Source organism: Equus quagga, chromosome 3, assembly GCF_021613505.1.
Source record: "Equus quagga isolate Etosha38 chromosome 3, UCLA_HA_Equagga_1.0, whole genome shotgun sequence".
Taxonomy (NCBI): domain Eukaryota; kingdom Metazoa; phylum Chordata; class Mammalia; order Perissodactyla; family Equidae; genus Equus; species Equus quagga.
In genome coordinates, this window is record NC_060269.1 from 95,315,634 (window position 1) to 95,340,053 (window position 24,420).

A 24,420-nucleotide genomic window follows, 5' to 3' on the forward strand; every position below is an offset into this window, starting at 1 on the left:
AATGCCCTAAGAGAAAAAAACAAAAAAAAAACCTAAAAACAAAACAAAACATCAAATTTATGACCAAAACCAAAAGCAATCAAAAAAAAAATTTTTTTTCTGAGGAAGATTAGCCCTGAGCTAACTGCTGCCAATCCTCCTCTTTTTGCTGAAGAAGACTGGCCCTGAGCTAACATTCATGCCCATTTTTCTCTACTTTATATGTGGGACGCCAACCACAACATGGTGTGCCGAGCGGTGCCATGTCCGCACTCGGGATCTGAACCGGCGAACCCCGAACAGCCAAGAAGCGGAACGTGTGCACTTAACCACTGCGCCACTGGGCCAGCCCCTAGAAAAAAGTTTTTGATGATATTTTGCCTTGGTGGTTTATCGCAAGCCATTGATTCAATTAGAGCAAACCCTCTAGAGATTTAAAGAAAAGGTAGAATGTGCCTCAGCAATAATAGTTCTAAATATGAAAACAGAAATCCCAATAAATTCCAATAGAAAGGATGAGCAAGCGGTAAGATTCTTCTATGCTTTCCAATTTTAAAATACTGGCAGGTATTACATAACAATAGCAATGATCATTATTATTATAGGATAGTCATATAGAATGGTGGTTAGAAGCATGGATTCAAACCAGATCGCCTAAAACCAAACTCCAACTCCACAACTTACTAGCTATGTGATTTTGGGCAAGTTACTAAACCTGTGTGTCTCGACGTCCTCATGGGTAAATCTGATATAGTATATCATAGAGCTATCATGACAAATAAGTGAGCAAATATATGTAAAAGGCTAGCACATAAAAGTAAGATATCACTTTCATAGTGATATAATAAACAAAAAATAATATAATCAACAAATAAGAGAAAGGCAAGCCTGACTTTAAAAAAGACAAAAAAAAAAAGGAACTTAGAATCACCTGGCTCCGGGGTAACCATTCAGCTACTGAGCTCCTGCCCTGCAGGGAAGTGGACCAGGCCGCTGCAGTGAGGTCCACCCATGCCCTGTCAGCCCGGGGCCTGACCCTTCCGTCTCCTGACACTGAGAATGTGTTTGGGCAATCAGGGTCCTTTCGCAGCACCCTCTTCACCCCAAGGAGAGGAAAAGCAGCTCACAAGCAGCCATTCCTTCCTGCCTCCCCAGTTCCTGACTTAGAGGTTCTCCGCACCCCCTCCCCAACAGTGGTCCAAGTCTGTTTCTTTCTGTTAATTTCCCTTTTTGCTTCTGGTTTGATTCTGATCCTCAAAGATTACAGGAGGCATAACATCTCTTCTTTTCCAGTGAGGAACGCTTTCTGCCCTGGAGTCAATATAGCCAGAGATCTTTTGTTCTCCTCTTACATCTCAGGCTTCATCTGCCTCCCGGTTAGACAGTTCTGGCCAGTCTTTCAATCTCCTTCTTTTTCCTCTATGTGGTCTCCCTGGAAGACCATTTATTCTCTTGTTTCACTTACCATCTATCTGATGATGATTCACAAATCTCTACTTCCCACTCAGATCTTTCACCCAAGTTTCAGACCCATGCGTCCAACTACTTACCAGATATTTCCATTTGCTCTTCTAACTAAATGTGTTCAAAATCAAACTCCATCTGACCCGCGAACGCACACTCCCCTATGTTCCTTAGCACGGTGAATGGCACCTCCATCCACCACCAAGCCAGAACCCTGGTATTCAACCCAGAGACCTCGTCTCTGACCTCCCACACACAATCAAGCATGAAATCCCATCAATTTTACCTTCTATATCATTATTAACAAATAAAAGAAATGTATTCCAGGAAAGCTATTTACCAAAATCACTATTCCCTGTGTTCAAGATTTAATTACGTTGATGAAACAGTTTCTTGATGAATAACAAGTCAGCCAAGTGGTTTTGTACTCCCCTTCATAATCCTTTAAACAAATTCTCTGCTCCTCTCTCCTACTCCTTTCCACTTCTTATCTACAGTCACAGTCATAAAGATAAAGAAGCTTAATCCCAATTTTGCTTTTTGCTAGTTTCCATTCTTACGGAAAGGACACCCATTTATATTCTGTTTGGCCAATTCAAAGTTCTCTGGATTGTAACCACATCCAGCAGAAGAAAGCAGGGGAGGGCAGATCAAATCTAGCCCATACACTTTCACATAATTTCCTTTAAGACATGGGGATATTCCTTTTTACCCACCACTCATTTTTTTCATATATCTCCAGCCATAAAAAACACCATAAAATGACAGAGGTTGACCCTAAAATTGATGGACAGAAAAATTTTATACGATGTTTCCTATCTACCCAAGCTACCCACTGATCATTCTTGCAAAATAGCCAAAGCCATCATTCAGGGACTGACTCTCCATTTTATATATGACCAGATGCCTACCATATATTTTCTCTACCTTGCTATCTGTTAGTCAAAGTTAGTTTTCCTTATCTCTCAACTACCTCCACCAGAAAGTGTGATAAGAATAGAGCTTAAAGACCAAATAGTCTACTTCACTACCATTTTATAACTCTGATAAAGATCTGTGAGTTTGGATTCTCTCTCAGTGGATTTCAATCATCCACGCTTTTCAGGGCTGAGTATCATTACAGTTAGTCATATGCCATTGACATGCATTCTCCCATCTCCCAAATGTAGGGCAAACAAATTATTCTATTTCCAATTCTACAGCAAAACTTGGTTTCCCTTCTTCTCCAGACCCCTTTCCTTCTTTTTTTTTTTTAGGAAGATTAGCCCTGAGCTAACATCTGCCACCAATCCTCCTCTTTTTTGCTGAGGAAGATTGGCCCTGGGCTAACATCTGTGCCCATCTTCCTCTACTTTATATGTGGGATGCCTACCACAGCATGGCTTGACAAGCAGTGTATAGGTCTCCACCTGGGATCCGAACTGGTGAACCCCGGGCCTCTGAAGTGGAACGTGCAAACTTAACTGCTGCACCACTGGGCCAGACACCTCCCCTGCCTTCTTCACTGATGAGGACAGACAGCAAAGCAGGGAAGGTCTTAAACCACAAAGAGTTAATCATGCTATTAAACATAACAGGAAATCTTACCAGAGTCTCTTCCTGCCTCCTTCTAGCTAGCCTGGTCCCAGGCAGATAATGATGCAGGAATGCTGACATGTCCAAAGCCTACATAAACAAACTGGGACATTCTTGAAGTCTTGCATCGATGGCAGAAAAGCTTGCCTAATCCCCAAAGTAGTAAAAATAATCATGGGTCTAAAGAAACACCACATCCCTTCCCATACGGTTACATATCAATGCAAAAATCCATATCCCACTTCCAATTTTTGGATGGAAGCATGGGCTGTCTAAATAACTATTTTAAATAATAATCATTGTGGTTTATAGTCAAGAGTGTCAACAATGCCTTCTGGGGCACAGAGTTCTAAATGCCACTTAAAGAGGTTATGCAACAGCTGTCAAGAAATTTCAGAAGAAAAAATATTTGGTATCTAGGTTAGGTTAATATCACACTTCCTCTCTTCTAAGTCTCCTTGGAAACTATTATTTGACCCAAATGAGTCAGATAATTTCTTAAAGAGGCCTCCAGCTGCAAATATGAGGATTGGCATCGTATAGGGCACCTGGTATTCAGTACCGGGAGTGAAAACCCACCAGCCTGAGAGACAGTCCCATTCAGAGGAGAAGCAACAACTTAGTGGCAGCGCTGAGACATTGACTCTGAGCTGGAACAGCACATGGAATCTTAGCAGCAAGATGCTGGAAGTCAGCTCTCATTCCTGCAAGAAGGGATCCTGAAAAGGCCCAGTTGCTGTCTTCCAATCATGGAGTGCACAAGCATCCCTAACCCCGGGGAGAAAGCTGTGCAGATCGCAGGTGGAGATACGCGGCACTCCCAGGGTGCACTGCGATCGTGCAATGACCAGGAGACGCCGGTGGTCTCCCTGCCTCCCACAATGCACCTGTGCTCTTTTTTTCTTGTCGCTAGGTTTTCTCTTGTCTATTTCACTAGGCATTACAAAAAGCCTTCAGGCAGTAATGTCTCCATCGCTCCTTGGCATTGAGGCCATAAATTAAGAGCAACTGCTCAGCTGCAGGACAGCCTGGCTGTCCCTCACTCCAACACAATGTACAGATAGTCCATTTTGACAGATGCAAAATAAAATCTTTCTCACTATATCCAACAATTGCTCCTGTTGTTACAGGACAATGTTTACTGACAAACATTTAAATTGCTCTATAGATAAAATAGAGCTCAGTGCTCAGCTAGAGAATAAATTAAATATTTCTCTGTCATTACTATGATGCTCAAATATATCAGGGATAGTTAAAATGTATCTAGGCAATATATATTTCTATATAAAAGTGGTTCGAGTTCCTCTTCATAAAACACATGCATATAACATACCCAATTTTGAGGAAAATGGAAAAAAAAAAAAAATCCTGGCACTAATGAAGTTTCTGAGCCCTAAGCAAATATATCATAATTTATTGATTTGGTGTTTTATTCCCATAAAGCTGTCAACTACACAAAAAAATGTCTCTGGAAGCCCCCTTATGGAATGATCTTTGGGCCTGGGAGTTTTATTTTAACTTCCTCAAACTTCTTTTGAGAATGAACATAAGATTTAAATAGTCATAGGGCATTTGAAGTTGAGACTGATGAATAGGATGGGTGATCCTGAGAAGGAGGGTGAACGATATTTGGGGACTGAGATTAACATATGGGTGTACACCAGGAAATTTTAGGGATTAACAACTTCCCTCAAATAAGGGCATACAGCAATTCAGAGGAAAGAGCCAAATTTACTTGGCTTTATAAATTGAGGATGTGAGTTTTATCAAAATAAAACCCTTACTATATTATTTTATAATTAGATCATCAAGATTATATAAACCAGTTTAGAATGAATACGTAAGATTGACTTAGAGCTAGCAGTTTCTATCTACGTACAAACTATTGGACCAAAATTCTGAAAAAATATTTTATTTCTTAAGCAGGTTAAACATGTCTTTCTTCTACGTCTACACAGAAGTTTGTTGTATATATTACCTAATTAGCCAAACAAACCCTCGCTGAATAGAGAAGGAAACTTAACTCTAATCAACCTGGATTCCTCATTAGGCTTGACTGAAACCACAATCATTATTCAGACTCAATTTGGTCATTCTGCACCCAGTGTGCTCCCCAACTCTGAGCAGCCTTCAGGAAGACCCAGACAATTCACCAAAGAACTCAGAGTGCCTCGTGCCACAGCACTAGCATCAATATTAAGATCCCACACTGGCTAGAAATTAATTAAGATTTTTCCAACTGATCTTCCATAAAAATGCTTTCTTCACGTTGGGATTTTAGGAGCTAATATTACTTTTGTCAAAGCCATCAGAATACAGGAAAACTCCTATTATTACCACACCCCTCTTCCAGGCTTAGCCTTTCACAAGGCCCTTCCTTAGGCCTCTAACCTAAGAACAGGACTACACAGTATCACACTAGAAGAGACTTCAGAGGAAATCTAGTGTAATTCCCTTAAAGGGAGTAAATTGCCACGGTCCCATAGCTTGTCACTGGCAGAATCCAGACTACAATGGGGGTATCCTAAATCCTGGGTTGTGGCTTCTTGTGCAAAACACGATGACTCTCAGTTTTCACTCATATCTATAAGAATTTGGGGATTAGCTCAGATATCCCAACCTGCCTCAGAAGCTAGGCGCATGTGGCAGATGCTCATTCCGAACTCCTTTTGCTTTTTACTGCCTTCTTATTTTGCAGAGTTGAAAAAACCAAAAACTACATTTCCCAGACTCTCTTGCAGCTAGTGTTCTGAATGTGGTCTATTTTCTGCCAAGCAGACGCAGCCATACCAGACCTGGAGGCAGGGAGTGAGCAACACAAGGCAGAGGCCACAAACAGGGAAAACGGTTCTTCTCGCAAGACATGGGAAAGGCATTGGTTATCTGGGACAGATTTGGTGGCGGTTCTAGGGGCCTCTCCCCAGCATCACAGTTACCAAGCTCTATGAGGTGGCTAGTGCAGGGGTCTCTGCTAACTGTCCTGTGGGGTGTTTCTCCAGATTGCTTTTCCTGGTGGGAAAGCCCCCAAACCTGGTTCTATGAGTCTCCTGGAAAAATGCCATAAGCTGGCTTATTCCTTCTAACAAATCTCTTTTCTGCTTCCACTAGCTGGAATCAATGACAATAGCTGATTCTGATCTGAAGGAAGAACATTCTAAGAAAATTTCTCAGAGGAAAAGAGTGTCATATCTTTTAGGAGATAGAAGACCAAGGCTCATAACTAGTGAATATTTAGCCTTTGCATTTCCCGGGGATGGGTCCTGCTGTCTCCTCATCCATTTATATCCCCACAAAATCCCAAGACGTACCTGTCATCTTTATTTATCTGGTCTCCAAATCCCACGGTGTCAACGATGGTTAACTTCAGCCGTACGTTGCTTTCCTGAAGCTCATAACTTCTGGCTTTTAACCGGACACCTGGTTCGTTGTGAGTAGCTGGGTCACTTTCAAATTTGGTGTTGAATAAAGTGTCCATTAACGTGGATTTGCCAATGCCTGTCTCACCTACACGACCACAAGGGAGACATCAGAGAACATGTCAATGCCTCTCAGATATTAGTTTACTTCATCAGGAGTTTTTCATAATCATGTTCGTAAAATTTTTTTAAAAGTCAGTATCACCAGAAATCCCACTACAAAGAGATAGTTCTTTCCATGTGTGATCTATGGAACACCTCCCTAGAAATGCCTGAATGAATTTCAGAAACGATTTAGCAGAAAAGATCTTGAACTTAACAGATCAAGATGCTCTTCTCTACCTCTGGATAGAGAAACAGAACCTGTAACCTTGCCTGTGGTCAGTCTGTACATTACAAAGACATAAACCGTATCTCTTCCTCCCATAAAGGTTGGTGTGTAAAACTATATTACTTTTTTAAAAAAAAAAAACTATATTGCTGAGTTTCTGTTACTAGAGGAAAAAGAGACTGATTCCATTTATATTGAATTATCTGATACCATCTAATGTTGTTGAAAAGAATTACATTTTTCAAAACAGCACTCAACAATGACAGCAATAATAACAAACCCAGAGTGTTCACTTTGTGCCAGGCCTGTGGCAAGAGCTTCAATGCATTATCTCATTTAAACTCTGCTACAGCCCCAGTGAAATAGGTACTGTTTCTTCCCTCTTACAGAGGGCACATTAAGGCTTAGATAAGGTTTAACTAACTCGCCTAAAGTCACATTAAGTGGCAAAGCCAGGGTTCTAACAACTATACTTGACTGACACAGCATCCTGACTTCACTATTACTGAGAAAACTGACTGCCTCATATTTCCCAGTTACACTTATCAGTCTGGGAGAACCCTCCATATTATCTCCATTTTTACTTTCCTATTCAGCTGAAGTCAAGATGGCAAATGTTTGTTAGTTTTCCCAGTTTCAGGGTGATGTCTGTGACAATGAAATTAAATGATATTAAATGACCTGCAACAATGGCCTTATTAATTCACATTGATAATTCAAGTCAGTAATGGTTTACTGAGGCCCTAACATATGCAAAGCAGAGTGATGGGTACTGGCACCACTACACCAAACAAATGGTAAGATTCAAATGTGGAGCCATGGAGAACTTTGGTTTAAGTTCGAAATAAGACCAATAAAATCTTTCACAACACTAATTCTTACGTTGAGTCAAAAATAGTTAGCAATGAGAAAGACCCTTGTCACAAGTCGTGGTTGAGTGTGTGATGGTGGAAAGAGGGAGGTAGAAATCAACAAATATTATCCAAAGGGATGCCTTTTTTTTTAATCTGGAAAATTTCCCAATTAAACTTCTAGCTCAATTTAAATATGCCCATATAGTGCAGCCCTTTCAACAAATCTCAATCCCATGATGTTCCCAGGAACAGTGCCTTTTCTACAGGATTGCTATAATGACTTTCAGGATGGTAACAATTTCAAGGGACAAAGAGTTCTGGGATTTGTAGCCTTAGGGCAACTCTCCCAGTGTAATGACAAAATCCACTTCCTAATTAGAAGTTCTGTATTGCTCACTGCTCTCCAACATCATGCAAAAGTAGAGCAGGTTGGACTCTTTCTGGATCTGAGCTTTCTCTAATTAGAAGCCTTATGTGGTTTGCCACTGACTACAATGATTCACTTATAGGACAAAAGTTGTTCAAGTACATTGGCCTTTTTCTTTAACCTTGCCCATTGGGCCCCGACACATCTAAGATCAAAGAATGTCCTCCTTCATCAGGCTTCATTCAGCCAGTATTTTTCCAGTGCCTACTGTGTACCAAGCTCTGTGCCACGTTCTGGGAATACGGTAATGAACTAGCCTGAAATGCTATTTTCCCATAGTTTAGAATCTGACCTGGAACATGACTGAATACCAATCAGACTCTAATTTATCATTAAGGGAACAATATTCTAAGTGTCTGCCATAACCACATATCTCTTATGAGCAAGACCATACTTTACTCCCTGTGACCTTGCTAGTGACCACAGGTAACTGGACCAGGACTAGCCCCCTGACCAAAAGCACCCATTTAAGCCTAAGCATTATGCTCTGGGAAAGTGCTCCATACTGGACAGTAACTTGCCTATCCAATCAGAGCTTTTCTCTTTGGGAATTTGAATGAGAGATATACAATCTGCACACAAGGCGATGTCATGAAAAAGAAAAGATACACAGAGAGAAGTCAACGAGCAGAAGCCATGAGGCAGCAGAGGCTATAAGTAAATAGAAGACATGTTGATAGACCATTAGCTGGGAATATAGCAGAAAGAGAGCAGAGAGATACAGTAGAGCTTATTATCAAATTTATTCATTAATTATACTTAAGTACTTACTATGTCACAAGCATAGGTGCTGGAGATAAAATGTTGAATACCGACAGACAACTGGCATTGCTTGAACTTCTGTAATATCCTGAATGTCATCCCAGACCTCCATGAAGTCTGGATGGGTGATAGTTGAGACTGTTTCCTGTCTTCCTTATTTTCCTGAATATTCTTACAAAAAAGGTCCATCAACAAAAGAAATCTACACTAGTCTCTGCTCCCTAATGTGATGGAGCTCAATAAGCTCATATCCATAATTCATGGCTCAACAAAAATAACTTTGAGCAAAACAAACTTACTATGTAATGGATACAGAAACAAAACAGAGTTCTCACCCTTAAGATAATTACAGTCTGGTAGGCAATTCAATACTGAAGGCTCTGGAGTCATTTTAAGTACTGCTACATGTGTAACGTTCTCAAGAACAGCAATCTTCTTTTCAGGATTTACCTATTTTCAGAACACGGACAAAGGGACCACAGCAGAACCACCTTATTAGGTCTTCTCAATAGAAAATGACCCATTTAACTTTCATCTCTTTCCCTAAAAACAGCAAAAAGTTTACAGGGCAAGGATTCTAGGTTACCTGGACAGGACCGAAATGACCATCCCATTTCACACGGTTGAGATTTAGTAAAGCACATGTGAATCAGAACACCATGGTGCCTGCTTTTTTTTTTTTTTTTTAAAGACAAGTTAATTCTAATTATCATTTACATTAAGGTGGAAATTATGAACAACTAGCACTCCAGCCCCTACTTCCAGTACAGGGTTCATCAATGGGTTGGAAAACCACTGTTCCTCTAAATTTGGGGATGTTTTGCTTTCCATTTCCATGCCCGGTGCTTTTAGGAGCCGTAAGGAGACACAGCCACTCTAGCAGCAGTATGATTGACCACAGCGGTACGGGAAGAAATGACAGCTTTTGGAATAAAAGGAATTAGAGAAGGATGGGAGCTTTTCAATGCATTAGTTTTTGAGGCCTCTCTCCAGCCTCAGAAAGTAGGGCACATTCTTTACTTCTGGGGACCCACAAGAGCAAAAAGGCTTCTTTCTAACTGAGTAAATGAAAGACTACTAGGCATAGGTTCCAATTCAAACCAAAGAACAATAATAATATTTTGAGAAAATTAATGACTAACACCCACTTGGAAGCACTTCAGAACTCCCTTGCAGAGCATCTGATCAGAGTAGGCATTTATTAAAAGCTAAGAGAAAAGAAAAATGATCCTGGCGATAACTTATACTGAGATGTGTCACTTTGGTAGATTTTTCAGAGTTTGTCTATTGCTATAAATTCATGTGCCTGAACACTCAGTTGTTAGAATAATTAGAGATTTACTCTTGAAGCGCCATCTGTGGCTTCTGTTTTTCCTTCTCCCGCCAATGCCGGTGAACATGACACCGCATCACGGTGGAAAGCTGTCCTACTTCTTCCATTCTATTCTCAGGCTTATTTAAACCACAAGCTCTAAGTTGGACATAAACAACAAGAACAACAAAAACGCAGAAGGATTGTGTTATTAATTAGAAGGTAATTGTAGACTGATCAAATAGTTGATCTATGATTCAGCATCTTTTACTCTGATTGCCAAGACTGGCTACTTGGATAACTATCCCAGTAACTGTGCAAGAAGGCCTGCCTGCCTCCCCAATCTGGTCTAGATTTTATTCTTGGGTGGAGCCAGATAATCAGAGAGCTATGCACCTAAGCTCTGTTGTTTTAACTCCTCATAGAATTGCCTTTGATGAAACACGCTTTGGCTAATACCACCAGCCTGCATGAGGGACTTGAAAGAATAGCATGCGACACTTGGCATTGCACAGATTGACTGCACTGATCAGGGGATGCTCAAGAGTCCAGACCTCGATTCAGTGACATCCACCATCTCTTTTTCTGAAAATGTCCCAGGTGAAACTGTGTTTCATTTGGAGCAACTATTTTGTTTTTACTTTATAGATATCTAAATCTGTCATTGTTAAACTATACCTTGTGTTTGGCACATAATATGTGTTCAGTAAGTATCTGTTGAATGAATGGATTTCCTCCATGCTTTGACCACCAGCTGACAGACAGATGTCTTCCTGATGGAATTAATTGCTACAGGCAGGCCTGATGGCTTTGAGTTCTGACTCTATCCCTGGCTTCACTTTATTTTCTGGGGTTAATTTTATCTTTATTCATTTACTCATTGATTTCACCCTGTAAACCACTTCATATCCTTTCCTGGAAAAGCAAGATGGGATAGAAATGTTTAAGATTTGACTGTGAAATTTCAAAGTTTATGTTGACACAAAGCCTTGGCTAAAATGATCTTAAACTTATTTGTTTTCTATTCCTCTTCTGTCATCCCCTCAAAACAATTATGGATGAATTATTTTTAAAAATTTCTATTTTCAAAATGTATTATTAATTTACTTTGACCCTATTGAATTGATTCCTCTTCAAAAGCAGGGATGTTGCAGTATTTTATCCATCTTTGTATATGCATAAAGAATTGACACACAGTGCTTAAGTTTCTTACAGAGCTTGCGTCATTTTGTAAAAGGAATGAGAAAGATATATAAATCTAAAATTGTGAAGAAAAGCTGAATACTAATTTAGATTGTCTGGAGAAATAGAGCATGGGTAAGAAAAGCTTTTATTTAAACTACAGTGCAGCTTTGGGGGTGATTTAGTGTGTTGTAAGCAGGATGGAGAGTGGGAGACCATGAACTCCTGGAGGTTCTGGTTCCCGATTTGGCATCAAGAATTCTCTTTGCGGTTAAGTGAACACTAGTCTCCCTCTCTTTATTCCTTCTTTCCAGGACTCAATGGAGATGCCATCTAATACCAGACATTTAATTCAGTGCCTCTAAAACCAGACTAAGCTTGTGCCAGGATTAGTTTCTGCCCTGATTGGTTTCCTCTGTTTGCAAATTATAGGCTCTTACCACAAAACAAAATTATGATTCTAAGACCTTTTTGATAAACATCATCAGTTTCCTTACTAGGATCATAATTTTTTCTTAAAAGTCCTCTCTTCCCTTCCATATTTATCTCATTAAAATAAAGTAATGATGCTATAAACACTACATACACTCATACTATGTAAAAATACAAATGGACAGTAGGATGACAAGGAGAAAAGAAAGTATCATGGATACTCTTAAATACGACACCTACTCCTCTAAGTGGCTGTCAAAATGTTTTGATTAACTAAAATGCGTTTTCATAGACTCTTATTTTAAAAATAGATGGACCATTAATTGAAAGTGAGTGTTGTTTTCTTACACGGACATTTTGCTGTAAAATATTTGTGGTAAAGGGATCTGATGTATTCTACCCTCTGAGAATAGGTATGACGAATACTTCATGCTGACACCCTGGTCTCCCAAAGAGCTAATGCTGGCTCCAACCAAAGGGCTCCAGAGAGTTCTAGAAAAGACCCTGGACAGCTAGATATACTGGCACGGAAGGATAGCCAGGACTTACTGTGGAGTAAAAAAATAAAAATAAAAATAAAATGCAGAAGAATATGAACAGCATGATCTCATTTGTGTAAAACCAAAACAAAAATAGTTATGTAATTGTGAGGGAGCAGTTTCTATCTGTCCAGGCTGTCTCTCCCACGCCCAGTCTCCTTTCTGACCAGGTTATCTTTCCTATAGGGAACCTCTTGTGTTTTGGGGTAGACTAACCCCATCTCCCACCCTGAATGGGCATGTGACTCAGCCCTGGTCAATCAGAGACATCCTGTGACTGTTCAGTGAAACTTGTCAGGAATGGCTTATTCTTCCTCTGGGAGTTGCTAAACTGCCAACACTGCTGGAGGCCATGCTATCTCCAAGAAGAAAAAGCCAGAACATGAAGCCAAGCAGAAGCAAGTGGGATCAAGAATTCTTTGAATCCTCAGAGCCAACTGTTCATAATCACGTGATTCACTATATTGCCTTTTTAGTGTGTTTTGGGGTTGAGGAAGAGTCTTAACTGAGTTTAAATTGGATTTCTGCAATTCTCTATGGAAATTTTCCCAACATAAAAACATTCAGAGAAATGCAACATTACTAGGTTTCAAGATGGAGAAAAGGGTCCAAGAGCCCAGGAATGCAAGAGCCTCTAGAAGCTGGAAAAGGCAAGGGAATGGATTCTCCCCTGGAGCTTCCACGAAGGAATGCAGCTCTGTGCCTCGATCTTAGCCTGGTGAGACACATGTGGGACTTCCACAGAACTGTAAGATAATACATTGGAGTTTCAAGCCACCGAAAATAATTTCCAAGTACAGAAAGATGTAGAGAGTTTCTGGAAGGACTCCATGGAAATGAGAGTGGGAAAAGAAAAGGGAGGGGTTATAATTTTTTTTTAACAACAAATGTATTATTTTAATTAGTTTGAAAAACTAATTTTCAACATGTTTAGGAATGGAACCAGAATAAAAATCTAATAGTCATAGGTATCATCACCCACCCAGGAAAGTCAGAATAGCAGCTGCTTTACAAATCCAACAGGGCAGCATGGATGTGACTTGCTAGGAATTCCAACTAGCATCATAATTGTGTTATTTAACACAAGGGGTCAGCCAATGAGCCAACATACTCGACTGCACACCACATACCAGGTCAAACCAGGTCCTTCGAGCAAGCCCAATCCCCTGGAAGCTCTACCCTACTTGCAGGGGCTGTGACATAACTGTCACATGTGTTCTTGAAGCTGATTTCACAGACAGGGCTGGGGGAGGAAGGGAAGAGAAGCCAGAATAGTAATTGGCCTACAATTTAGCACACTTTCAATAGAAAAATCAACAAATTGCCAACAAATTGCTATGCTAATGAAGACTTGCCCTGCTCTGCAGTGAGCATTTACGTAAGAGAAAAGACAACTCATTTATGCCACGCTAGAACTAGCTGCCATTCAGGACGGCCCCTGCTGAATTTTAAATGGCTTCATGTAGGGAAAAGGGAAAAGCATGAGAGCTGGCTGCTTTGGTCAAGTTTCTCTCCAGTCACTGTCTTACCCAGTGCTTAAGACATAATGCCAGAGGGCAAGCTGGGCTAGTGCACAGTCAGCTGTGGCCCTCCACCAACCGACGCCCAGGGCAGAGGCTACATTCAATATGTTCCTCACAAGGTTTTTCAAAAAGGAAAATATCTGCCCCTCCTCCCAATAACTAACAAATTAAAAAATAGTGGTTCTTGCATTAAACACACACCTTTTCTAAATTCACTTCATTTTACTTGGAAAAGAGAAGTAAGTCTGGTACATTCTGCCAAGCTTTAGGGGAAGGACGATCCACTTGGCTGCGTATAGAATTCCTCTTGGTCTGTCTCAGAAGTATATGCCCCGAGGATGATGGCAATGTCACTGCTGCACAGCAGCATAGCAAGTCACGCATCAAGAGTGACAGAGAGGTGAGGGAAAGGCCATTATCCATAACATTCCAGGGACATTTCTGCTTCAGAACAACAGGAGATTTATATTTCTACTTTCCTCTTTTTTCCCCCACCTTCTTTTCTGCTTTCCTCTCTTTAATTTAAAAAGGATATGGCCAGAGAGAAGAAGAAAAATACCAAAGGCTAGAGGCGTAGACTAACGCATAACATTTAAAGGGTATGAATAAAACATACTGAGGATGCAGATAAATCAGGTCTCTTTGGCCTTTCCATTTATCTACCAGGAATAAACAAAGGTCAACTTTAGATTCCAATTTAAGGACAAAAGTTTAATTTGATAATTCAGGTATAAAATTTATTTCAAATATAAAATAGAATTTTAAATTGTCTTTTGCTCTAAAAGCAAAAATTTTAAACACTATAAGTTTATTAAAGCAAAGCAATTTCAGGCAGCACATCTTTAAAAAGACTTCAGTGGAGGTTACTATTGCAGTGTAGTCAGAGACTCTGGAAACAAATTCTTAAAATGCTTCTCAGTGATCTTATCATGTGCGTACATCTCAGTTCCTTCTTTCAACTTCCTGTAGTCTAGTTAGGGTCTAAGTCCCTCCCCCACCAAAAATTAAAATGTGTTTTAACAACAATATTAAACTGATCACTTGTTTGACTATGTGACACACAAAGCTTACAAAGCATTTACCCAATTACAAGTCTCAAACTATGTGACATATAGAGTATGGGTATTATTGCCCTGCTTTACTCATGGAAAAAAGAGTAAAAATATCATTCTCCTAATTTCCCTGAAATGTGCTCCTCTGACAGTCACCTGCCAACACCTAAGGGTCAGACTCCTTGCTCGGCAGCAAGTGGTAAGTCACTTACCAACACATAGGATGTTGAAACAGAATCCTTGAGAAGTAGACTTGTTGACCAGCTGGTCAGGGAGACTGTCAAACCCAACATGGCCAGAAAGGGACAAGTTTCGAAGCTCTTCATTCTGGAATTTCAAAGGGGAAATGTTTGAGAATCCATGAACCATGCCACCTGGGTATCACACATTACAGACATTACCCTCTCCTTCCTCTCTTCTTGACACGCATGGAAAAAGGAGATTCCCTCTGTACCCACGCCCTCCCCTGGCTTCTACACAACTGGAAGTGCTAACAACTCCCAAGCCACGCTCTTCCCACACAATCACACTGACTCGCAAAGCAGACCACCTCCCAAGGCATCTCATTCCCTGTTCCAAGTGTACCAGTCCAGGGAAAGCTGAGCTTCTAGAGGTGGCTATTTCAGATATGCGGTAAGTGACATAAAAACTCCAACCATTTTGATAGCTTCCAGCACTCAAGAAAAGCTTTCAGTTTACTTTGAACCCAGAGTGAAAAATTAGTAACACTCTTCCAGCGACATGAAGGAGTTTCCGGAAGCTCACAGTAGAGGATACATATGTGTTACAATTAAGGAAATTCTGTAACCACTGTAATGCAACATGTTTAAAACTACTCAGCACATGAATTGGTCCCATCTCTTCCGTTAGCTGTACGGGCTTCTTGGGGCTTCTCTGCTCTCGCCTGCACAGCTCCTAGCACAGGGTCTGCACTCACCCGGCCTTCTCCGAGTTTACGGAAGGAGACTGGGGTAAGGTAGTTATCACACATGGAAAAAGTTGGGTCACGTATCAGTTTTATAAGATGGTGCTGACTGCCTCTACAACTTTGAACACATCCCATGAATGTTGGAGATAATCTGTGAAACCTTTCTTTCCCAGGAAAACAGAGGTTAGCTATGGTCTTAATGACAATACCACAGCTATGGTTTGGCATTCCAGAAACTAGATGTTGAAAGCCTGTTTGAAAACAAGACACCTGGTATCCTGGTTGTGTTGCCAATGAAATTTATTCTCAAAATACAGAAATTTGGTGAAAAAATGAGCCTCAGATTTTCATTTTTTAATAAAAAAGCAAAAGCTTCATACAAGATCACTTAGTCAATATTTTTTTAAAAAACTGGTTTTCATTATTCTCCTATTTGGGTTACATCATGATGAAAGTTTTTTAATAATCAAGGCCTGAGGCTCCATTTCCAAATCTCTATGGTCACTATATAGGCAGAGAAATGAGACTCCCTAAATGTAGTGATTTTAATGGAATGCTTTATGAATATAACGTCTGAGGTCCTTGCCAGTTTTAAAATTCTGATTCTGTGAAATAAGACTAAAAACCACCACAGTGCCCAAATACCATGGTGGCAGCTGCAGGTTTGAGGTCAATGGGACAGAGAACAGATGCCTCGTCTATGAATAGCTTCCTTGAAACCTGCCAACAGTGAATATGAGACTCAAGAGTCGGCACTTATCCTTGAACAGGATGGCATGGTCGACAGCTCACCAAACAGCTTCGGGAGCAGGCCCCAGTGGGCAGCAGTCCTGGTGGCCAGCCAGGCCTCCCAACAACACCACACGGCCCTAATTCTACTACCTGCCTCTTCCTCTCCAGATGCCTCAAAAGTTCAGACAGCAGGTATTTTTATGGTATTCACCACATCCGTCAAGACTTGGGGGAAGAGAATTTGAAATGAGTCTGGGTTATATTTAGAACTCTTTCCATCACAGCTGTGCAGTGGCTGTTGAGTATCAGGCTAGGAGAAGCCATCACATCAGCCTTCATTTCAGCTGCACGACTGGCTTGAACAGTCAGCGAATGGCATGAAAGGAGACGAAGCAAGGAAGAACCATCATCCTACATTCCCTCTCTTATCTGCCATAATAATTCTTTTAATTTCTGGTGGGGAGGAAAGAGTGGTTTATTGCTCTGGATTCTGGATTGTTGGGTTTTTAGATTCAGATATCCACCCATGAGCCAATCCTGGGAAAGAAGCAGAGTTAGTAATTATAGCTCTCATCCGAGAACCCAGTGCTCAGCATCTCATATTCTCACCATTTCCAAAACACGAGAAACCACCCACACACCCCCTGAGTATTTTTATACCCACTGAAAACCACATACAAAATGAAGGGTTATAAAAACAGTGTGGTCCTAAAATTTTTTTAATTTAAATTTATGTCGTCAAAGTCTCTGTCTTCTAACTTTGTAATATAAAATATGTAAATTTTGAATGCCACTTTTATTCCATAATTTGAGCCTAATTCTCTGCCTAGTATTAAAGGGATCCTGAGAATTATTGCCCATCAGTAAGTGATGGGGAAAAGGGAAATAAGAAGTTCTCTCTTCGGTTCATGAGCAGGCTTAAAAACTGTACGGCACTGTAGGAAATGTGAGAAGAGCTCTAACTCACACGTAGCAGCTGAACTGAATTCCTACACTCCAGCATGTTATGGTACCATGTTTAATGCTTCATGCCTTGGCTACCTCTATCCAAAGAACATGGGGTCGTTTTGAGTCTATAAGGCCTGGTCTGAGAGAATCTCATATATTCTCATGTCTTTACCACTACCACATACCTGGAAATGACTCTCAGAATTTTATCTCATACCGAACACCTGGCCTGTGTACCAGTTCTGAATTTCTGTCAAGGAGGCAGTTCTCTTGGGTTGTCCCATCTGTACCTCAAACCAATGTTGACAAAACTGAAATCATATTCCTCTATGCCAAGCTCACCCCTACTCCAGAATCCCCTATTTCTGTTAATGGCACATGACTATGCTTGACACCCTCCGACCCTCTGCATCAATTTCAGTGTTGTCAACGCCCCCTCCTCCTCTTCTTTATTCCTACTACTTCAACAGCCTTCCAATTGGTCTTCTTGCCTCGATCCCACTCTCTCTAATCCTTCCTCTCTCTGCCTTGCTGCCAAAAGGATCTCGGTACTCAAAGGCCCTCAAGCCAGACTTGTTGGCCTGCCACCTCAGGGCCTCCAGGGGCTAAACCCAAATCTCTCTACCTATCAAATCTCCCACTTCTCCCCATGGAGCACCTTACCCTGCAGTTAAACTGAATTCCTCACTGTTCCCGGGACAACCCCAGGTTTCTCCCCAACAGAGTTACTCATACTATTTCCTCCATCTGGATTGTAGCCAAGGCTTACATATCCACACCTTCCAGATCCCACTGAAATTTTACCCCCATCATTGTCTTTATTATGAAATCTCAGGGACAATTTCAGTAAACATTCCCCTTACCAATAAAAGGAAAATAATGATTGGATAAAGGCGGGTCAAGCTATTTGATATTCCATGAGCATCACCACAACAGCTAACATATATTGACCATTTCCAATATTCCAGAAAAAGCCCTAAACATGAACTAGTTAGTTTATCTTAACAATTTATGAGGTAGTTACTATTCTTACCCAATCTCAATTTACAGATGAGAAAACAGAGGCACAGAAAGTTAGTAACTTGCCCAAGGTCGCACAGCTAGCAAACTGAGGAGCTGAAATGTGAACACAGGAAGTCAGGTTCCAGAGTCCAGAGCCCTTGCACTTACTCACTGCTGTCTCATGATGATCTAAGTTCCCAGGTGGCCCCAGACAACACAATGATTTTAGCTGCTATAAAAATCCAATATACTAAAATAGAAAAACACATATTCTCTAAAACTGTAATTCTTTGGCAACCATAAGAGGTAAAAGTCAAGAATCAGAATTGCCCAAGTAGCTCTAAACATATTTTCACTGGTCATGGCAATGCCAAGACCAGACTTTGATTTTTGCAGCAATGGCACATGAAGCTAATAAGTTTAGTTTTAACCATTTTTGAGATGAAAGTGCCAACATGGAGCCACTAAATAAGTAACTTTAAGACCTTAACTGATTTAGTCCCCCATTTGCTAATCTATCCAGGGAGGGTTTATACCTGGATAATTTCTATGCCCACTCCAACTTGAAATGGGTTATGACTAAATTATGTGGTATAAAACAACCAGTCTTTAACATGATAATCTCATTTTCTCTTTTCAGAACATCTCCATATGGATACAATTATTTATTTGTTCCTTCAAAAATACTCACTACTCAAAGCACTAAAGGGAGCAAGAATATATTACTTTTGTTACTCATTGATAAACACTCTTCTTGCCCTTAAAAGGTTTACAGTGTAACAGTAGAGAGAGGACATAATTAAATGTAATACTACGAAGGATGAAAGTGATAAATACTATGACTTTAACTATGGGATGACAGAGCGGGGAGAAGTAGCTTTTGGGTAGGGAAATTCATGGGGGCACACTTGAGGAAGGCTGGAGCTCCCCAAATCTACCAGGGAAACAAACGTCCAGCTTGCAGAAGCATTCTAGATAAGTGCCATTTAAGCCCAAACCGTAACTTTATTTTGAATTTATACTACTCTGAAGTTTATAATCGATAAGTTTTTAGAAGATACATCGCTGACTTCATTATTGAAATAATTATAAAACAAATGAGACTGTGTGCCAACACCTACAATCTGAGTGCGGCTTTAAAATATGATCCACAATTCTAAATCTTGCTGAAGGAGCAGGATGGTGAACGTCTTGGAGTCCGACACCATGGGTGTTTGAACACCAGCTCTACCTACCTCCTAGCTTTATCTCTCTTCGTCTATCAGTAAAAATGGAGCACTTGGCAAGGCGGTTGGGAGGAGTTAAGGAAGTGGTATGTGTGAGAGTGCCTAGCATTTAACAGGTCCTCAGGAAACCTGGGCTTCCTTTCCCTAAATTGGGTGTGAGGAAGAGAGAACTGTGATTTTAAAATCTGAAATAAATCAGGAACTCTTCTATTGCAACTAGGCATGCCAGGAGAAGCTACAGATCAGCAGAGTCCTCAGACTAACTAAGAAAGAAAAATCACAAAGGGAAAAACAGAGTGAACAAAAAGAAAGTGGAAGAGAGAATGACGATTGTAGAATGAAGAAAATCCACCCTAAATAGGAAACTCATTTACAAAGCTGGGGGAAAAGCCGTAGAGTCACGTTCCTGTTTGCAGGCATCAACATCCTCCACAGCTGGAAACCATTCTGGATTCCCCGTCTTCACTTTTCCTTCTATTTTAATCCAGCCCAGAGCCTCTTGAAATTAACAAACTGGATGTGTCCAGATGGATTCTATTCACCTTACTCAAAGTGAAGTGATATCCCATTTCGTTCCCTTTAAAACCGAAGGTTTCAGTAGATGTGGTTAGGTAATCTGTAGCTGCTGATCCTTATCAGCCAGCGGAAGCAAGTGAGAATGGTACCAAGGTGATGTATGTTTTAATGTATTTTGAAAACAATTAGACTTAACTTTTACCTTTAAAAATAGGCATTACAATTAAAGTTTAGAAAAATTTCACCCCTTTAATATTTAATTTTTTTTTAATTTAAGAGGTAAGTTATTTTATACATTCATTTAGAGAGCTGGAGATTTTCACTGACAAGAAGTGGTGATTACATTCTTCTCAAATCCTCATTTTATGGATAATAAATTATATGGATCCAAGTCACTTAATCTGTGGGTTTATGTTTCCTCATCTGTAAAACAAGGAGATTTAACCAAATGACCTCGAAGCAAAGCCTTTCGTTCTTGAATCTAGAAATCAGAGACGCATAAATCCAAATTTGTCATGTTGCTTGAGAAAAGCCAAAACAGGGCAAAAAAAAATTCCTGGTAGTATGTTTTCTCTTGCCGGATCAAGATGGCTCAATTTGATGGGGAGTTTCTATCACTTTTCCAGGAAACCGCAAACCTAATAAAAATCTGTGTGCATACCTCCGTGTTTTCCATATGAACTTTTCTCTTTTGCTTGTTTAACTATAATAATTATTGGGGCTGGCCCCATGGCCGAGTGGTTAAGTTCGCGCGCTCTGCTGCAGGCGGCCCAGTGTTTCGTTGGTTCGAATCCTGGGTGCGGACATGGCACTGCTCATCAGACCACGCTGAGGCAGCGTCCCACATGTCACAACTAGAAGGACCCACAACAAAGAATATACAACTATGTACCGGGGGGCTTTGGGGAGAAAAAGGAAAAAAATAAAATCTTAAAAAAAAAAACTATAATAATTACGACTTAGTTAAATAAAAGTTATGAACCCACCCTCTGCAACAGGTCTGCTTAAAAACAATTTTTTTCCTTCAGTTCTATCTGCCACTTTCCACAAGATTTTTGAAAGGTAGATTTATAGCCTCAAACAAAATGTAGGAAATAGCTCTTCTGTGCAAGTTAACCGTCTCTCTTCAAGAAGAAAAGTAAATCTTTATTCATGTTTTCATTCATTCAACAAATATTTATTTATTTTGTGAGGAAGAGTGGCCCTGAGCTAACATCTGTTGCCAATCTCCCTCTTTTTTTTTTTCTCCCGAAAGCCCCCCAATACATTGTTGTATATCCTAGTTGTAGGTTCTTCTACTTCCTTTATGTGGGACGCTGCCTCAGCATGACTTGATGAGTGGTGCTAGATCTTTGCCCAGGATCCAAACTGGCGAACCCTGGCGCGCCAAAGCGGAGTCTGGGAACTTAACCCCTCAGACATGGGGCCGGCCTCCAACAAATATTTATTGAGTACCAACATGTGCTAGATACTGTGTCAAATGCTAAGGAGATAATGGTGAGAATATCAAGCATCCCTAACTCATGGAGCTACAATCTAAGGGGGCACTCAGGTGTCAATCAGGCACAGACGTATAATCATAAGCTATCCAAAGTACCCGATACTATGCAAACTCATAACCCCTGTGATTAAGTAGTCACTCTTCCAGTGAATCCACCAGCCTATAGTAGGTAAAAAGATGTATTAATTTGCAGAATTGTTGGGTATTAATTTAGTAGATCGCTCCTATTTCCAGGTGATATGCAAGTTTTATATATTCAGATGAAAACAGAGTCTTTCTGACCATCATTGCCAGATGGGAGGAGATAGAAATGATTGACTCAACTCTCAAGAAAACGAATGTCCAATTTTAAATGGGGCACATTCTCTTAGCTGTCTGCTATTTCCCATAAAGATACCCACTTGGAGAGGAGAAGGGGTACATATGCCCTCCTCATCTTAGGTTGTATCTTCTTCTGAGGTCCTGTTTCAGTAGTACAGATGCTGAAGAGAGACAAAGAGAAGAACATTTGTTTCTCACATGAAATCCTTGACTGACCACCGGCCATTTCCCAGTATTTGGAGAAATTCTGGCCTCACAAACTGTCCAAGAAGTAAGTTTTACCCAAATGCCTGATAGATTATTTTTGTAAATACATACTCTTATCTAACTACATTCCACAGAGTATTGAACTGGTTTCATATTCTCTTTTTAAAAAAGGAAAGTTTGTGGGAAGATAGGAAACGCCCTTCATTCCCATGCAAAAGGGAAAACACTGGAATGCAAAGTATCGACCCAAACCACAATTCTGAAGCCTGCATTGGGATGTTGTCAAAGCTAGGCATTGCTGGGGTAACTTTCACAATATAAAGTGTCTAAAGATCTCATTACCAATGAGGACTGCATTCTTTAAGGATGACTTGGACAACATGTACTACTCTGCTTGTCATCTATACCATGAAATCCCAAGGTTGGAGCCAAGAAAACCCCCAAGGAAACGGTCTCACACAAGCAGCAGAAGAGAGCGAGCCAGGAAGAAGAGGGGAACGGTTAGGAGGAAAACCACATGAGGAAAGAATTTGAGTGCAGCCTAGTGAAAAAGGCTGGGACGGAGAAGACGGAGCATCCAGGGGCCAGTCTCCAAGTCACAAAACCAGGGACATCAGCTTGACTGCCAAACCCAGGGAGCCACCCTTGGAAACACACAAAATGACCAGAAAAGAGCTTGATTAATATTAAGTAGCTGCCCCAATTTCAAGTGCCATCTCTAAGTAACTCTCCAAAAGACTCCTAGTGGAGGAACAAATTTTGCTTTTCCAGATCCTCTCAAAAATAATATGGTGTAAAGGTTCTCTTTGGGGATGGTAGGATTATAGAGAAATTTTATTTTCTAATTGTTATGTTTCTGTAATATTTGAATTACTACCAGAAAAACCCCTCACACTTTTATAATAGAACATAAATAAAAGATTTTAAAAATCAGGGAATGCTAATAACAATAACAATAAATAATAAATGGAGGGGCTGGCCCCATGGCCAAGTGGTTAAGTTCTCACGCTCCGCTGCAGCGCCTCAGGGTTTCGCTGGTTCGGATCCTGGGCGCGGAAAGGAGGTACGCCTGACATTTTTATTCCAGCTAATAGGTGGATGATAGGATAAAATATATGAGTACTTATTTTTTCTAATAACAGAACCAAGTCACATAGAAAGCAATGAGAGTAAGCAAAAAAACAGGACAGTGCACAGGAAAGTGCTTAACGTCTGAGGACTCAGGGCAACCCTGCCATTGGTTAGCTGTGTGACCTAGGGGAAGTCATTTAACTTCTCAGCCTGTTTTGTCAGCTTTAAAATACACTATCTCACAGGGCTATCATCCTCACAGGGCAGGAATTAATTAACATAGTTCTCTATCCTTGGCTCATTTGACACACTTTTCTTGGATGAGCTCATCCTTGCCCACGACTTCAGTCACCAACCATAGTCACAACCTGCAGCCCCTCCTCCTCCTGTGCATCCATGCCCCAGGCATCTCTAAACCAACATCTCAGTGGAACTCATCCTACCCCCTCATTCTCCATTCAAATCTGTCCTTCCTCCCCTTTTCTTATGCCAAATGGCAACAGCATCTACTTCAAGGTATCTGAGAGGTCCCTAGAATAACATCGAATAGCATGCACATTGCTAACCCTAAAAAAGTCTGCATAAATTTATAGGCCTCCACCCTCCTGCAGAGGAAAAACTCCACAGTTGAATCATCTTGAACCCCCCACCCCCGCTAGCGTCTGAATTGGACAGTGAAGACTTCTTGAAGCCACCGGAACCAGGTTAGCTTTTCTCTTCTGCGCCCAGATGGAATGACCACCCACTACACCTTTTTTCGGCCGAACCTTTCCCACCAGCCCTCTTAATTGACATAAATGCACCCAGTCTACCAGCTGATTTCTATTTCTGAGCCTGGAAACCCATGACTTGAGTACTCCTCTTTTCCTAAAATTACCCCATCAGACCTCACCAAAATTTGTATCCAGTGTGATGTTTCACAGAAATCATATTATCCCATCTCCTCATTTGCAGATAAGGAGATAGGTACAGTGGCAGCCTGGCTTTCCCTCTGCACAGGGCAGGTGGGAGAGAGAGAGCCACGGCAGACACCCGACACCCTGGTGCCTGGTCCCCCCTGCTCCCCGTTACGCGTGGGCTTGGGCGGGCTGTGAAGACAAGAATTCATACTGGCTGCTGA

At 40.8% G+C, this 24,420-nt stretch overlaps 1 protein-coding gene across 7 annotated transcripts in view; it reads right to left on the minus strand.

Moving 5' to 3' along the window:
- The window catches only part of SEPTIN11 (septin 11), an 86,600-nt gene that overhangs the window by 28,756 nt on the left and 33,424 nt on the right, over positions 1–24,420 (minus strand). For all 7 annotated transcript variants that reach the window (XM_046656286.1, XM_046656282.1, XM_046656285.1 and 4 more), the window contains exons 2-3: positions 15,061–15,175; positions 6,327–6,522 (exon numbers count right to left, since the gene is read on the minus strand). In XM_046656286.1, the coding sequence (XP_046512242.1) occupies positions 6,327–6,522; positions 15,061–15,175 (311 nt within the window). The remainder of the gene's footprint in view (positions 1–6,326; positions 6,523–15,060; positions 15,176–24,420) is intronic.